The sequence below is a fragment of the Anopheles bellator genome, chromosome 1 (assembly GCF_943735745.2).
Source record: "Anopheles bellator chromosome 1, idAnoBellAS_SP24_06.2, whole genome shotgun sequence".
Classification (NCBI taxonomy): domain Eukaryota; kingdom Metazoa; phylum Arthropoda; class Insecta; order Diptera; family Culicidae; genus Anopheles; species Anopheles bellator.
Window position 1 is genome coordinate 50,660,511 of NC_071285.1, and position 17,690 is coordinate 50,678,200.

Sequence of the window (17,690 nt, forward strand, 5' to 3'; positions counted from 1 at the left end):
CAATGCCTGAGTTTGTTCCAATTTTCGAAACGGTTTGAAAAGGTTCTGTTTGGAATAGCTTTCAACACATTCTTCGTTACGGCCTCGCCTTACATATTGAATGTAGAAAGTATCAACGGAGCGGCTTCTTGAGTTTAACCTATAGCTAGATATCTGGGTGGTGTTGATATCTGGGTAGAGTTTGTAGCGAAGTGAGCACGAAATTATCACGACATTTTGATGCAGAAACATCACGAAGAAGTGGAACCAGGAATTGTCTCTCCATCTAGTGTTTGTTGCGAGATTGATTATCTAGTGTTTGGACTTCAAAGATGGGGCGCCAAATATTGTGGCGATCGCAGGGACTCTTTCTTCATTTTTGAAGAACCATAATTTGCACCAAACAGTCACTCGCCTCTTGCACGACGTGTAGGTTTTCCGAGCCCCAAATAAGATAATTCTGCTTTTTCACATAAACCACCGAGGAGAAAATGAGCTTTTCAAATTTCGTACAGTTTAAGTTGAAGACTCATCACTTTGGAAATAAGTTCTTAATGTTTCCCTATTTTCTTCCAGCCTATAGCATTCCCTTTTGTAAATGTCAAAGATTTTACTAGATGTTTACAATTTCCAGAATGAAGCTCGACGTTTTTAAAATCAAGGAATCGGCAGAGTAAAATCCAAACACTTGATGGACCACTAAAGAATCGGCTTCCAATACACCACATTGCGATAATCAAAGAAAACTGTTTCCAGTTACTGTTTGGCCACAGTAGTACCTCGTTCGGTAACCCTTTCTAGCACTGACAGGGGCCTGTGGCTTGTTTGAGCTTTAAAAAGGGTACATTACCTAGAACCGTTCTACGGAGAATGCGGACCGTTTTCTAAGCAGCCGAGCCACAGCTCATCAAACGGCGAAAGGGCATGTAAATGGCCGCCATCCGTGCAGCAATTTGTGCTCACTTTACACTCGCCGAACGACTTTCCATTTCAGGAGCAAAAAAAGAAACCCCGAAGCAGCCGATAATCTGGGATTAGCGTGCCGGGCGCGGCGATCGAAACGATTAACTATCTCGGCACCGGCCCGGCAGTGGGTTCAAGTGTCGGGGCTCTAACGGATTCTAATGAGAACTTTAGAGCGAGAGCGAGTGAAAAGCATCCATCCGCCGGAAGTGGCCGGTCGGAATCGGGCAGCTCGGTGCGCGTGTTGGTGATTTTGTGGTTCGACGCAAGGATGAGAGATTAGGATGAATGACCTCGCGCTACCGAGCACCTGCTGCCTCGGTAACCTCGGGCACACGGCGTTTTGGCGCCAAAACGTGGTTCTACCGTTTTCCCGTTGCCGAAGCGCGAATCGCGATTCCCACTCGGGAATGGCCCCAATAAAATGCAAAGCAGTTTCATTTTCGTTATCCTCGATCGCTCGATTCGGTGGCTGGCGTTAGCGTGCCATAAAGGCGCAACCGTGTGTTTCCGCTTCTCTGTCGATGGCCAGGAGTTGATGGGGAGAGAGGGTGTTGAGATTCCGTTTGCTGATCCGTCGAGGTCGACAAGGCTATCTGCAGCTTACGATCACACGATCGGTGTTCAAAAGTTCATTAGAGCAAATTGGCTCAGCCGTTGGTGCGGTGTAAAGGAGGCTGCTTGAAAGTGGCCACGGCGCCGAAGTCCAATTTCGGTGCGCAAGAACAGCAACAACAACAATGGCTCCCCTAATGTTCGACCGTCACCTGCGATCGCTGCGTACATCGTCCGCTAATCATGTCACCGCGTCGCGTCAGGGTGGTGGTTTCGAACAAAGGCACAAAACGTACTCATAATGATCGGGACCGTTACCGCCGGGATATTAACCCGAATTGCCGCCGGCTTGACACACTAACGTCCGGCACTCGAACGTCAAGTAAATCGAGTAATTTACCTTCAACCCAATAGGCTCACTTGAGGTTGGTTAAGTGTTTGCTTTTTCGGCGGCACTCGAGGCATGATCAGCCCTCCCCGGGCACGTCCCCGTTCCGTTCCGGAGCGATGTGGGAAATTAATGCTCACTCATCGTCCAACATACGTCCGATCGCTGATTAACATGATAATCAAGAAAAAGGGTTCTGCTTTCGCTTGGCCGTACGGTACCACCGATCACGGCCATCGATCCTCACGGGGCGCCCGAGAATTCGACTCACGTGTCTAGACCGTTCGCCCGGGTTTTCCTTTCGTGCCGATCGGTGCGTTTTTCTTCGCGCTTTGCGACGGTAGAACCGACCGAAAACTGAAGCTCAATCAAAGCGAGATCTCAACTCACGCCCCAGCGCCCCCCAAGGTGGGGCGGGTCAGTGGGAGGGACCCCCTAATTCGCCAGCACTCCGTGGCAGGCGCACCGCATTGTGACGCATCGAAGATCCGAGCACCGTTCGGGACCGGTGCTCCAAACGACGACGATCGATCAACATTGCGTCCTGCGTTAACGGCGCTTTCTCGGTGCTTTTCATTGCTATCCGCTGCTCACTTTTTACTTTCGGTTGGTTTATAATTTTGCTCCGATGATCTTACGCCAGCCGGGCGCAGATTCTCATTTCGGGATGACGCTGCCCACTCTGCCGCGGCACGGGTTCGTCGCTTGCTGGCGCCGGCGACTTGGGCGTGCGATCAAGCGAAGAACCTTTTTGGGGGCCACCGCACTGCACTCACTGTCACCGTTGAGTTCTGGAAAAGCCACGGCAGCCGCCGCCGGTTGCTACCCAGCCCAGAACGGAACGAGACAAAAGACTTTTACGGTTATGTTTAATTGGATTTCCAGTCCCGGGCCAGCCCGCGTGCCCCGTTTCTGCGCGCGTTTGTTCAATGAAGTGAAAAACGGGCTCTAAATTTAGCTACAGGTTGGCCCGTTCTGGCCCCCCTCTTCTCTTACCGCACTCCTTCCCACCGTTCTCTGGGCAGGCTTTAAAAATAAAAGGAAACAAGGCGGCTTATCAACCCAACCCGACGGAGATGATCTGATCAGAAAACGGGTGGGGCCGCTGATTTCCGCTCCACGACGGGGAAAATAATCAACAAAATGTAGAACGAAACGCCTCAACCTGGACCGGAATTCCAAAAACGCGTTTGGGGCGTGGAATTTTGCACCCTCCCCCGGGGCCGGTGGCAGCGGTTGCCAGCTTCTGTTGCAGCCACCGCACGGCTCGCCTGCTGACGGTGCAGTCAACTATCAAACGAAACGGAACCCCACAAACCGCCAAGAGGCTCCCGAAGCCGATCGCCAGCCGGTTTCAATTGCTTCACTAATTGCCGGTTTCACGGACTGTGACTACCGTGCGCACCAGCCCCGTTTCGTCGCCTTAGCACCACGCTCCGGCAGCCAGCGAAATGAGATCATCTTCGGGCAGATCGCACGGAACGGGCGTGATCATTGCCAACTCTGGCCGTCTGTCTTTACCCCTCGTGGCTGATTATCGTTTGCGGTTGCCGGTGTGTATTTGTGTTTCAAGCTCTCTGCCGGATTCACGAGCGTGAAATAATATTTGTTTGCTTCAATTTCCGGCCCCAGCATAAACCATCGACCCAAGCCGGGCCCGGTGTGCAAATTTGCCAATCATGACGCTGCGAAGAGAATGGCGAATGATTGCGCACTTCCAGAAGTGTTAGGAAAGCAATCTACATAAATAAATGGCGCACGGTCTCTTACGGGGAGTGCGAGCAGAAACAAAAGCCCCTCGGCCGGCCAGCCTCCCCTGTGGAGAATGCTGTAACGGTGGCCGGGCGGAGTGAGCCACTTTCTATTGGCTTACTCACGCGTGGATGCGGCCAGGTGACCGATTTTGATGTTGTTTGCTTTTGCGCACAGTCGGAGATGACATCGGTCGAGCATTAAAATGTGCTGCAACATATGGGCCCCCGTGACAGCTCGACACCACATCCCGTGGGCTCGATTTGCCGCTGACAACCACGCATCACGGTGAACCCTAATCTTCACCCGAGACCTGCACGATGACCGATGCCGGGTCCGGCACTTCCGTTTGTCGTGGGCACCTCACAAATTGGGTCAAACCCGGCCGGTTCTTCCGATGGTTCCTTTCACTTTTGGGAAGCGTATTTTAAAATTTGACACAGTATTCATAATCCGGCACGAGGTGCTGGACGCCGGTTCCGGGTTAATATCCGCCCTCGGAAAACAATACCGCACGCCGGGCACACACGAAAGCCGGTCACTAATGATCCGACGGGTTAATTGAGACGTCGTGTATGAAGAGCGACGTGATCGCGATAAGCCGGCGCGCAGGCATCATGAAAACCCACCCCGATGTCGATCATTCCTAGCTCGGGCCCGTAAGAAACGGACTCGAAGAGACGGCCGGCAGTAATGGAACGCGAAACGAATCCATCATTTCATTTTCTGAAGGGAAATGAATCATCACGGTCGGTGATCGGGTCTCGGTTCGGCCCGGGGATATCCTTGACCTGATCCCCATCCTTCGATTACGGTCATCGGAGGCGGCTCATTAAACTCGCATAGCGCAATTATGGGGCCGGGCTTCTGCGTTTGCGTTTTCCGTTTCGTTCGGTGATTTATGTTTCAATTACGGTTACCGATTCTCGTTCTCGCCGTTCTGGGCTACCACAAAAGCACCAAGAAGCCACCACATTCCGGTGCATTCCCGTGGGGACCAGAGTGGATCCGGACGAGCTCACGTTTCGCGCAAAGACACCGGTGCTACCAGCGACCGCAGACCGACCGAGCTGGGCAAATCGTTATTTCTCGTGCCGTGGCCGGCGTAACGAACCGTTCGCGATCGTTCAACGCGCGTCCTGCGCCGCGCCGTGCTCGATCGCATGGGCCCGAGAAAGGCGTAGAACATAGCGTCTAAGTGAAAAATAAATACCGATCAATATATCGGGACGCAGCAAACAATGCGGGGCTGCGTGAACGCTCAAGAGCGGCCACTACAGACGGCCAGGGACGTCTGGGGCCCTAATGGACGGGAGGAGCCTCGACGGATCCTTCTATCGTTCCGGGCGTTGTTTGATCGCGATAAACAATCTGTGGCAGGCAAACGGCCGGCCGGTGAGCTATTGTGCCCGGAGCTGCCAATTGGTCGAGGGTCGCCAGGATCGTCACGGTAAAGTGGAAAGAATCAGTTAGGCCGAGCTTGCGACGGAAGGTGTAATATAATTTTCAAGTGTGGCTTCCAACGGCCAAGGGCTCCGGCTCTCCAGAAAGGAGCAGCCAGCCAGCCAGCCAGCGATTCTGCGATCCTCAGGCACGAACACGGGTCTAACGCTATTGTTCGGAACGGAGAGCGGACCCGTGATGAGTGCTGCTTAAAACACAAAGAAATGCAAATGGAAGTGCTTCGGACCTCGGCAGAACTGCAGGAAGCTTCTTCGTTTTTGTTTTACGTGTTTCACCCGAGAACTTGCTTCCCGATCGCTTGCTGCCACTTCAATGCCAAGGCGGTGCCTTCCACGACCCCGGCACCGGCACGGCGGTGAAAGCGAAGTTTTGCCACAAATTGGTGCACAGAAAATCAATCATCGCGCACTAAGGCACTCCTCTCAAAGGGTTTTTTTTTTTTTTTTTTTTTTTAATCTTAGAGGAACGGACCGGGCCGTATTTATTCTCTCAAAGGGTTATTAGTTCCATTTTTCCATCTAAATCCCAGCATTTGCGAACGATTCATTCCGGTACCGGCCGGTGGGCCTTCATAAAGGGTTAAACATTTTAAATTCGCCACACGCCCCGCCACTGGGGTTTCCGTTTTCTCGATCACCGAACGCACCGGTTGCACCGAAAAACGAGGTTCTGTTATTATTACGCACGCTTTCGCTACCAACCAAGTGGCCTCAATGCGTGGCCACTGCCACGATTATCATAATCTACGCATGCTCATAAATCAACCGAAGGAGGAGAAGAAAAAAAAAACATAAATCAACAACCCAAAAACTAACAGCATTAAGCTAATCGTTCAAGCTTTGAAGCTGGCCATCTCTTCCGATGATAGAATTGCGTTTTATATGCACCTCTAGCACCCGTTTACTGGCCATTTTTGGGGGGATGTATTTTACTTTGCAACGGTCACACTAACCACCACGCAATCGGGATTGACCCAGTTTCGCCGACCCGACTCCCGACTCCCGGGGGGAAGCCCTAGCAACCGGCCCACAAAGTGATATTAATAACAACAGCACCGAAACCTCATCATCTATGCTCCGTATCGCGCAACTCTTCGAACCTGGCCAGCCTGGCCGACCGCCAAGTAAGTGTGGTTTTATTGGCCACATGTGCACGTTCGCGGGCGCGTTATTCAAAGCACGGACCGAACGGCGCATAAACCCCAAAACGTTGAGCCACTCATTGACGCGCATTGACACAGGCTGGACGATTAAAATATGCGCGCAATTCTACCGAGAGGCCAGCGACCGGCGGCGCTTACGGTATCTTCGCTGGCCCGCTGACGGCTAACCGGGGCACCGTGTGCCTCCCCGGTCCTGGGAAAATTTTAAGAACCTGCCCAACCTGGACCGAGCGTACGTCCGTTTTGCGCTCAATTCCAACCGGCGCTTTACGATCGCGCGGCCCTAGAAAGATAAAACACCGGACACAATGCGCCGCACTCTCGAGAACGGACGGGGAACGGGTCCCAAATCGAGTCCCGTGTTTGGGTTTTGTGTGCGTCTAAAATGATGGACGGTGTTTTTGGCAGCCGTGCGCGGACCTCGCAGCGGGTTCGTCACTTTTATCGCGCTGCAGTCTTTCGCTAGCCGCGAGCGTCGGGAAATGGGTTTATTCTCGGCCCGGATCGTCGTAAACGATCGTTTTATCGGGTTTTCGTGCATGGCCGAGGTTGGAACATAGTTTAGCGTGTTGCTAGAGCGTGCGCGTATGGTGATGGAATAATAAATTCAATCGAAACGATTCACCGACAGGAACCCGCGTGGCCGTTCGTGGGGCAATCAGTGCGGCACTCGCCATTGTTGCACCGCCAGCTGGGCCCGTGGCGGGGGGAAAGGATTGAATCTTGATCTTCCGCTCGGTTCGGACCACCACCGCGGACTGCGAACGTCTTGCTGCAGCAAGTAGCATCGCAACGCAACGGTGCGCCGTGCCGTGCCGTGCCGTGCCGTGCCGTGTGTCGATCAGTGTGGTGGCATTCGGGGGCCTTGTTTGCTTTCGATTCTGTTCCAGCCCATTCTTTCGTGCCGACCGATCCGATCGACCGTCTCCGAGGTGGAGTCCTGCCCGGAACTGGCTCCGGCTACTGGCGATGCTGCGGATCGAACCACGGCGACGGCGTGCTGGAATCCATTTCGTTTTTCCTATTAGTTTGCTCCCCGCGGATCGGTGCGGAATCTATTACTGCCGATCGGCCATAAATCTCTCGAGAGCCACCGCCCGGTTGCCGGTGCCGGTTGTACGCAACCGCCCGGGGTCAGCACGGGGTACGATGCGAGACCTACCACAAACAGGGGCGGTGTTCTCCGGAGGCTTCCTTCATCCCGACAGCTCGGACAGCCTTAGCGGTGCCGTGGGTAAACAATAGTGTTATTGTTGGACATCGTTAGCATCGCTATCGGAGATTGCGGATGGAAACGCGTATGGCCACCGCCGGCTACAAATCGTTTAATGCACCGAAGAGCGAACGGCCACAATCCTTCCTAATTTATTGACCGGACACGGAAGGTGTGAAGTGCTAGAGAGTGTGCGACCCACGAAAGCGACCCCCGGAAGCGATAACATTCTGCAGATCCCAGCGCAGACCGGCCAGCTCTATCTAATCGTGTATGATATAATAAGTTGTAAAAACGGCACGCTTGTTCCACTGGCCAGCGACATAAATTCAGCTCCCCTCCAACCGGGAGGTCCAGAAATTTATGATGCGTGGGGCCCAAAATCGTTGTCCGCTTTGTCATAATTATCGCGTACGCGTGGTACCGCTATCATCATCGTCGTCATCGTTGGTGGCGAAAACGCGCCACGCTCGGATAGGGTGCATGCCGAACGGGAAGGCTGGCCCTGTATCCGGTCGTGTAATTGGTCGAGCGGTCGGTTGTTGCACATTTTATTCGGTCACCGATTTTGAACGACCAACTCCGTCGTGCCGTGTGACATCATACCGTTTCGGTGCTGATAGAAAGTTCGCCGGTGACTTTACCGATTTTTGTGGGCCGACCGACAACTGTCCAGTTTACCGGTGACACCGTTTCGGTTCGAGTTTGTTTGTCGAAACCGCAGGAAACACACCAAGTGCCGGCCGGAAGATTATTCGCCGTCGGCCAGGGGCGCACAGGACGGCCAAGACATCAGCCCACACGCTGAGACGGGCTGGGCAATGTTTCGGACATGGTTGCAGTGCCGAACCCAAGCCTGCCTCCCGGCCAAAAATTAGGATCCAGGGTGGCATCACCGGTTTATTGACGGCCGCCCGTCTGGTTCTTGTGTTCTTGTCGTCGGTTTCATGACACCACGGCGTTGTGTTTTTTTTGTTCACACATAAAACACCGAAACACCATCACCGACCATTGGCACACTTCCACATTGCGCATTATGATTCGCATTTATTTTCGGTTCTGAATTTTGTTGCCGCGGTTTTGGGGCCACGCTTTTCGCTCTCCCGTTCGGGATGGGCGAGTTTTGGCAACGGCCAACCGCCGGACAGCCGGGTGTTCAGTGAGCTATAAAGATGGTGCTTTTTCGGAGCGTTTTAGTACCTTCAACAAGAGTTGAGTCCCGCTTTTCGATAATACCCGAGACGAACCATCTTGGGGCGGTAAAGATCATGAGGCGAATGAGTAGGTTTAATGTAGCGCAAAACACTTACCACCAACGTCAGTAACGATATTTTTAAGTTCATTGCGAGCGTTGCGGGCGTTGCTTACAGTCGTGAACTGGCCCACACGTCCTCCGGACACGGGATTCAGATTACTACACTTTGGTTGGATTACTTCACTGATTCTGATGTTTTTTTGCTGGATTTCTGGTTAAACTGCGTTCCAGGAAATATAAAGACACTTCTTCACTTCTTCACTGATTGCCGCTAGAATTCACCGTAAAAAATTACAATTATTTTTCGATTGTTGTAGGTAAAGTGTTCCCGAGCCGGGAAGGGAACGGATGTACGTAGTGTACTGGTCCGTACCACAATCCGTTGCTTCACGGGCTTTCGGGCGCATTGAAACCATAAACGGTCCCGATGCGCCCAACCTCTGGCGCGCTCTGGTCTAGTTTCGCGCAACCGCCGGGAGGGAAAGAAACTGGCCCGACCAGACATCGGGCACGGTTTATCAAACGGTTATGAGGATAACGGCCCGATAGCTAATCCCGGCTAAAGGTGCTCTGTGGCCGTCGGCCAAGTGGCCGAGCCTAACCTGATCGAACCGGGGCAACCGCAGTGCAGCGGATTCGGGCAACGAGCCGCACAATAAATCGCCACAACCGTGGTCCAGCACCTCCGGCAGTTGAAGAACCGAAACGAACAAAAAAAGCTCCCCGAACCGGAGGAAAACACCAATTGGCCAATAACGATATTCCACCGTTTTTCGATCGTTCTGCCGATCGAGAACCGATTTTCCCCGTTTTTCCTGTCCGTCTTCTTCGCGCAGGAGTAACCTAAAATAATAAACACTTCACCGCAATCGCACGAGCGCGCACCTGTTTGGCCGGAAAATGGAGCCGAAGGAAAGCACCGACACGAAACGGACACTCGCGCCAAACACCGAGAGGTAGAGAGAGGTCGTCGTGTTGCGCCTTGCGCCGTGGCTGAAGCTTAACTGAACTGATTTCGCTGTATGAACTCTTTTTACCTCTCTCGCGCGCGCACAGCATAGGGCACTGGCTCGGGGAGCGGCGCGTCGGTGGCGATGGCGCACTGTGGGAAAAAGTCAACTTCAGTTAACAAAGAAAATGACGGTTTTAGTCATATTAGCCTAAAACAGATAAGTTATCTATGACAAATCTGAATTTTTAGCCTTTCATGTTGCGTAGATTCCGGGAAATCATTTGTCAAAGTCGAAAGAGTGATAAAAATGGCTCTCTAAAACCATCTTTTATCAGCTGCTTCAACGCGATCGTTAGCACAGTTCTGCAACGGTAATATACCTATATTATACATCATTCGAAAGTTAATGAATACTTTCTTTCATATGAAATAATTAAAAATTCACGTTTTGCATTGTTAGTTCATTTTTATCGGGAATTAGTATAGAAAACTAAGAAAATATACCGTTTCTCAACTTTGGTAATGCAGCAAAAAAATGTTTCGCGGTGTTCTGTCCAAACGAGACATTACAATTAAAGTTTAGACAATTTTCAATATTTCCTGTAAGTTTTGTTTGCATATACGTGCGATAAATTTAGCAAATTTCAATTTTAAGAAAACAATTCCTGATGCATGAGGAGGCGCCCGGCTTTTTTGTAGTATATGAAACGGCCATACAAAACATATTGGCCTTATGCCTTTTCTATTATTTAGATAAGCTAAGTGTTATCAGTGATCACGGATCAATCAAGTATGCGTTGCTGTATTTGAAGTTGAACGCCTAACCAGATGAGTGATGCTAATAATCTTGAAAATGGTTCTAGCCCGCAACTTTCTGCAATGCTGTGCGGTATTTCACCTCTTCATTGTTAGTTAAGGTTTCTAAAGTGTTTGTTAAGTACTTCATATAAAATAATCTTTAACAACCTTTGGCAGGCATAAAGAGGAGATTTGGCATAAATTCTCACAAACTTAATCAAAACACATGCCCAAACACCCAATTTAATCAAAACACAGGCAAAGAAAACAAAAACGTTGATAAAAGTCCATAGATTCTTCCTAAAAATAAATATGTCCGCCTTTCACGTACAAATTCCCCACTGTGTGGCGGTGGCCGAGCGGTTAATGCTGCCGAAGAGCGGCGATGCGCAAACTCACACCAGCGCGCGAACGTTTCGGGACGGCCGCGGCTTCGGCCGCGAGCTCCGCCGACCGTTGGCGAGTGGAAAAGGAAACTTGGAAAACCCGGGGAACCGAACCGAGGAAAGCGCGTTCGCGTCATTTTTGGGAATGCTGCCAGTGTCGATGGGATAAACCCTATTCCCGGTTTACTAAAGTAAAATTTATTCTTAAAAAAATTGAAAATTTGATCGGAATAATTGTGAGTTGCTTTACAATTCAATTCTACATGTTTAAGTTTTTTATTTTGTTTTATAAAATTGTTTGTACTTTTACATCTCTATTTTTTATACCATGCTCAACAGAAAATGTCATCAAATCCTGGCTTGGTTTTGATTTGGATGTAAAATTTTTAAGTCACTATTATTTGAGTTACTTGACTTACTTACTTACTGAGTCACTAAATTTAGAAAATAATGTATTCTTTTAATGCTTTCATTTTGTAGATATAAAATTAGAATTAACTATTTCATTAAAATACCACAAGTAATGTATTCACGATGCACCATCACGATCCGGTAACCGGTGTGCATCGCATCTTCGCCCTGGACGGATGGGCACACAGCCACATAATACGAAACAAGGCCGATAATGCGTTAGCCGGGAGCCTGCGCTGGTCCGGGGGTGGTGGGAAAAGAGCAGAACCGAAGTGGCTCAACCCGAAGTGGGCTTCTTCGGACCCCATGGCCCATAGTAGGAAAGCGGGTGGGTGGTACTCGGTAGCTCAGGGAAAAGTGCGGAAACAAAACATACGAAGAATGCTCGAAAGATGCCTTCCCGATGGAGCATATAGAATGTGGGATATGGGTAGGAAGGCAAAAATCAGGACGGTGATCATAAAACAGAGAGAGAGAGAGAGAGAGAGAGGGAGCACACTCGAGAGCGAGATAGCCCGATCGGGTGCTGGAAATGAGAAAATCACCAAACCAAACCTCGGCAATAACGGATGCAACTGAAGAACGGAGCGCGCAGACAAAAGTGAATGTACAGGAAAATCAAAGACCGATGAAAAACCGGCGTCCCCTCTCCCCGCCGGCACTGCACCGACCAAGTTACCACTTTCCCCACGGCAGCAGCAGTCCGGCGACGAATCGAAAGTGAGCCGGCAGGAGCTGGCAGGAAAAATGGAAATGCGTTTAGCAAACACCTCGACCTCAACCGAACGGGAACGGTGACACGGTGCAAGGCGGGCGAGGAAAGCGAAAATTAATACCACCCCATCAGCGGGGAACATGTCGCTTGGCACTCGGACGCCCTCGGTCGCGTCCCGTTCTTTACGACCTAACAAATTGGCATAATCCGTGAAGCTAAACGGACTTCGTTTCAGGTTCAGGTTCACGCCGATGCCTCGGGGACGGTGCGGCCCAAGGCTTCCGAGGCAGCCGATCTGTCCCAGATTGCGGAATCGATCGGCAAGAAAAGGAGTAACACATTTCCAGCTTCGCACTCCGGTGCCATTTGGCGATTAGGTGAGTCTCGTTTTCTTTGTGGCCACTCAGGCGCGCTTGTCGAGTCCTCGGCGGACGAAGGCGAGGAAAAACACCATCGCTTTTATTGGCTTTGAGCGAACGCGCGGACGATCGAGAATACTTTCGTTGGGTGCCGATTTTACGGAGCAGTGTCTCTCTAACGAGCTTTATGAAATATGCTGGCTGTTCTAGTTTTCAGGTGCGCAAGATAGAAAAGTGTTGGCATCGTGATGATCGCGGTGCATTAGCGTGACACAGTTATGCTACTCCGCGGAGTGAGGTGGGAACTTGTTTTCCGATGGCATTGCCGTTTTATCGTTCAATTAAATGTGATTATCCTTTTAGCCTAATGTTCCTCTCTACGATTCATATGCTAATTGCACAACACATCAGTTGTAGTTTCTATCGCTTTATTGAGCTCTCTATTTGTGATTACGATCCGTATTTAGCCGTTAATAAGAATACAATTCCGATGTGCCATAAATGCACTATTTTATCTGTCCTTTATTATTATTCTTCTTTTACTTCTAATACTTAACATCTTCTAAATTATTTTTAATATCTGTTTGCTTTATAAACAAAATATACTTGTTTCAATTTTACGTTTATTTCGTTTATTTATTTTATGTATTGTTTGTCTATGTATTTATTTTTTTTAGGTGAGGACATAACGCACTTAACTAATCTATCGGTTGACATCAAAGGGAGCTTTCTAAATGGGTGCGGCAAAGACATTCCTTACGTATTTCTCAATAACCTACAATAAAAACCCAAAAAAGTGTCTACAAACGTGACTAAATCGTTGAAGATTTTCAAAACCTTTCGGAATCGCCTTCAGCACGACACTCGGAAAGATCACAGAGTTGTAACAAGTGAAGCTTCAAGAACCAGTAGATCGTTCTAGACATTGTTGGAGCCTCCGAAAGAGTAGTCCCTTTCGCTGGACTAACATAGGAAAGTGTCTTTCACTTTTTCTCCTTCGCGCGCCATTTACATTGAAAACCGGAAACGATGATCATCGATCGAGCACGAGCACCGGATCGCCGGACGACACGCATGCGCTCGAAATGCATCAGCCTCTCTGCCCATTGATCCATTACCGGGCGTCGTGCGTGCGGACTTACTTTTACTACCGCCTCACGAAGACGGATCAACTAGTGGCGACATATCACCCATTTTGGGGCAGGCTGGCGCGTGAGAAACATGTGTATCTAGCGCAGCCGGACCGCTGCTGTGCTGGCCAACCGGTTGACCGTAATCGAGGGAATCCTTCAACCCGTTTCCAACGCCAGCCACTAGAGGCCCTTGGAGGCCGTAAAAACGCCTGCAAACGCCATTGAAATCCAGAACGAGTGCGCTTTGCTCGAAACGGGTTCTGGGGTACTTTGGCGGGAACTTTCTATGTGTGCCACTGCTGCCGGTCGGACCACCCCGTTTTATGCTGCCACAAGGGCTTTCCAGCAGAAACCTATCCCCGGACGTGTTGCACGTGGGAAGATGATGGCGCTAACACGGTAGCCGCAAGCTCATGCGCACACTCACGTTTACGTGACGGCATGGCAATGGGGTGGAGAAAACGGGGGTTTATGAGCAAACTTATCACCTCCCGGCTGATGGTGAGTCCTCCAGTGTCACCATTCCAAAGAGGTCAACGAGCTAAACGGCCAGAGCTGTAGATTGCCATCAACAATCGCTTACAATTGGCCATCTCCCAGACATCCTGCCAGACATTGTAGCATCAATGCTTTTCGTGTTATGCTATTTTTATTGCTTTTCGATCGTTCAACGCCCTACCGGCGGGCTCATGCACTGACCGCAGGTCGTACGCCACTTGCTTTTCGGTTGCTTCAAATCGCAACTGCGCATGGGTTGCATAATGATTCGGCAGCACCGGTCGAGGAAGACTAATAAAATAAAACAAGCAAAAACCGATCAGCAACATAACCGGCCGCACTGCACGGGCGATTGGATTTGCTTCGCACCTCCGGTCTGCGGTGTTGAGCGGCATGTTGCACTGCAAGCCGTGGCCCGTGCGAGGAATATCGAATGTGGTGCATTTCCGCCGGTAGTACACCGGTGTTTCGCGAGCATGTAAGGTACTGGTAGCAACTGGTAGCGAAAAGGTCTCCGACCTTGGCAGTGAACTGTGAGCGGGAAGTCTTTGTCCGGCAAACCCGATGTTGAGGTGAATCAAAGTTAAGGCGAGAAATTTAAATTTAAACAAATTTCAATTAACCCAATAGTCACATGATAATCAATGGTTTAGACTTTAAGTGCATTGAGAAACTGTCTTTCAACTAGGTTTGTTGGGATAATCAGAGAACTAACAATTTTAATTTTTCGGCTTTGAATTAACGTTACAGTTTAATGGCCGGTCTACACGCTACGATAACGATAACGATATCTGCGCAAGTGACGTCTCTGGAGACGTCATTAATGTCACTGACGCAGATCTACAAATCTGAACAAACGAGCATCAATTTGTGAACAAATTTCAACCAAGTGCCTGTTTGTCGGTTGGACATGTTGGAATCAGCCATGGAAGCAACACTGTGTTGGCATTGTGCTTTTCGGTTAAAAAGTGAAAAAAGAACGTGCGAAGAGATTACAGTGTCGAGGAAATGGCTTTTAAATGGCATCGTATGCCTCCGCCTTTTTATTCCGATCACTATATTTTTTATTTTTTAGTTGCCAAAGGCATTAATGACGTCTCCAGAGACGTCACTCACGCAGCATCGCTACCGAATTGGAGCGTCTGGACCGCTCATAAAAGTGTTCATTGCTTCAGCACACCGTTCGATTGGTTCGTTCTGATTTCCAACAGAGGTCGCCTTTGTGTTTTTAGAGACCGGGAACGCAGAGAAACATCAAAAAATCAGTGTTGCCAGAATCTTTCCAATCTTTATTATTCTTTCTGGAGGCCTTTTGTTTCGGTGCAAAGTTCTTCTTCGTTTCAATACAATGACGGAACGTGTAATAATAACGCAATTTGAACGGGATTTAGTTGAGGAAGCGGCAAATTACGAGTGCGTAATAGGAGCTGGAAGCAAACACAACGAAAATATGAGAAACGCTGCGTGGGAGGAGATAGGAAAAAGTCTCAAGGTAGATGCAAGATCATGCGAAACTCGATATGAAACTTTGAAAAGCATAGCTTCAAGAATGAACATGGATGTCGCCGCGTTTTTGAAGGCATGCAACCGGTGTAGCAACAACTTTAACGATCTGAAGGTAAGAAATGAGAAATAGTTGAAACACTGTTTTTTTCTCGGGCGTCCGATTGCGGCATTTTGTGATTGTGTGCGTGATTGTGTGATTCCGCTGCAGTAGTTGTCGGTAGATCCGCCAGGTGCGCTGCGTTACAAACATTAAATAAGGGAAATTTTAATGCTTGGACACGAAAATAATAATACTTCAAAATTCAATATTTCATTTCAAAATTAGTCAATATCCGCCGTTCTTTGGAGCTTTTCCTTTCATCAGTACCACCCATCTTGGGGAGGCTTTCCCCTATCCGTCGCATGGGGAGACTAGAAACTCCACACGGGATCAAGCGCTTATAATGTCAAGATTTCAATATTATGTCTTCCTTTCATATTAACTTATAAAGTTAGCACCGAGAGCGACGGTGCACCGTGAATCGGAGTTGGATTCATCAACATCCGTGTACAACACGACCACAAGTGTGCCGATGGTCATAATTCCATCCTCATCATCGATTTCGCATCCGGATACGAAGATTCCACATCGGACATCATCCGGTAATGAAAGGCTGTCAGACGATCCTCGGCTAAAGCGATCGGAGTATATCATGACATTAAAGACGGAGTCGATTCCGGAGCAGGAGCAGACATCGCATCGGCTGGACAGAATGGAGCAAATGTTACAACAGATGCAATCCTCTATTGTCGAGCTGGCTGCAAATGTGCAGTACTTGCAGTCCGCCCTGCAACCCTCCACCGCCCAGCCCTCCGCTCAGCCCTCTGCCGCTCAGCCTTCCGCCCTGCAGCCATCCGACACCCCTCGAATCCCGCAGTCCTCCTCGTCCCGCCTGCTTCGTCCGTCCCAGAAGGCTAAATCTTCGCCTCCCCTTTCACCTGTAAGGGCTCCCTCCGCCCAGTCTTGTGATGCTGACATCGCCATCCAAGTACTTCCGGTGAGCTCCTTGGAGCAGCTGAAGCAATTGGAAGAGTTGGCCGCAAGAGAAGGCTTTGCCGCACGTTTGGGTTTATATTTGTTCAAGCATGTACGTGTCTGCTGCACCTCTAACCATCAGTACACATATGTTTTGAGCCGCCTAATGGACTGGTACACGCAGCGCGAATTTTTAAACACATGCGCTTGGAAGTGGTCGAGAGACAAAAGCTCCACCATTCTGAACAAGTTTACGAAAACCTGGCAGGCGCTGTTTGAGGTGATGCAGCGGAGGTATAAGTACCAGGGTACGAAGAAGGAGCTTGACAAACAAATTGGATTGTATGTCAAAAATTCGTACCAGAGGCTGAAGCTAAAGCCTAAAAGGTTACGGATCGATCATAAATGTAAGTTTTTAATTTGTTTATTAAGAGTAATTATAGTTATTAATAATGGCTTTTTAATTTCCAGCTTTCACCCCGTCCAGTACCAACCGCCCATCCACTGCCAACCGCCCGCCGTGTGAGATGTGGATTGTGCCGTCCACCAATCGTTGGCACTGTCTGTGTAAAGCGTCAGGGTAAGTTTTTTATATGATTACCAAAATTAGTTTCATTAATTATTATTTTAATTCAATTAATATTTATTTAATATTTTAATATTTCAGCAAATAATAATAATTCAGCGATTCAGGTTTGTTGTAAGTTGAATCACTCGCTGCGTCACAATCAATCGTTGGTCCAATCTGTCTGGCAAACCCAGCGCAGTCGCGCTCGTCACTGTCACGCAGCTGGCCATGGTTTCGATTCCCGACGGCGGATAAAGCAGATTCTGCTGGACGGATTGTACGACACGAATAGCAAGGTAATGAAACTGCGGGTGCTCCTGATCGAGCAACAGTTTCTAATGATTTCCCCTTTTTCGCAGAAAGCTACAGAAAGCTGCTCGCGATAGCAAGCATATTTATTTCATAAACCAAAAGCATAGCGCTTTGTGGTGTGGTGTTTTCATTCGACGCTTCTTCCCGAAGTCCATCGCGCCGCAAATCAGTAATGGATTGTCCGCTATCGAGGCTCGTTTCCGTTGGAATCAGTTGATGATTTCTTGCTGCGATGCGTAATATTTGAATCGTTCTGCACGTAATAATTCCATCGATTAATGTACGATTGTTTCCCGATGCGCATTT

The 17,690-nt window shown here is 49.3% G+C and overlaps 1 protein-coding gene across 2 annotated transcripts; it reads left to right on the forward strand.

The window, feature by feature from the left end:
* Positions 1–15,322: 15,322 nt before the first annotated feature.
* Positions 15,323–17,649, forward strand: LOC131216713 (uncharacterized). Of its 2 annotated transcripts, none has more exons than XM_058211269.1 (5): positions 15,323–15,601; positions 15,981–16,911; positions 16,976–17,084; positions 17,172–17,368; positions 17,432–17,649. In XM_058211269.1, exons 1-4 carry the CDS (start codon positions 15,332–15,334, stop codon positions 17,176–17,178), a joined length of 1,317 nt encoding a protein of 438 aa, XP_058067252.1. In that variant the 5' UTR covers positions 15,323–15,331; the 3' UTR covers positions 17,179–17,368; positions 17,432–17,649. The 2 variants fall into 2 exon arrangements, with proteins under 2 accessions (XP_058067252.1, XP_058067253.1); XM_058211270.1 differs by having other exon boundaries at positions 17,442–17,649.
* Positions 17,650–17,690: the final 41 nt, after the last annotated feature.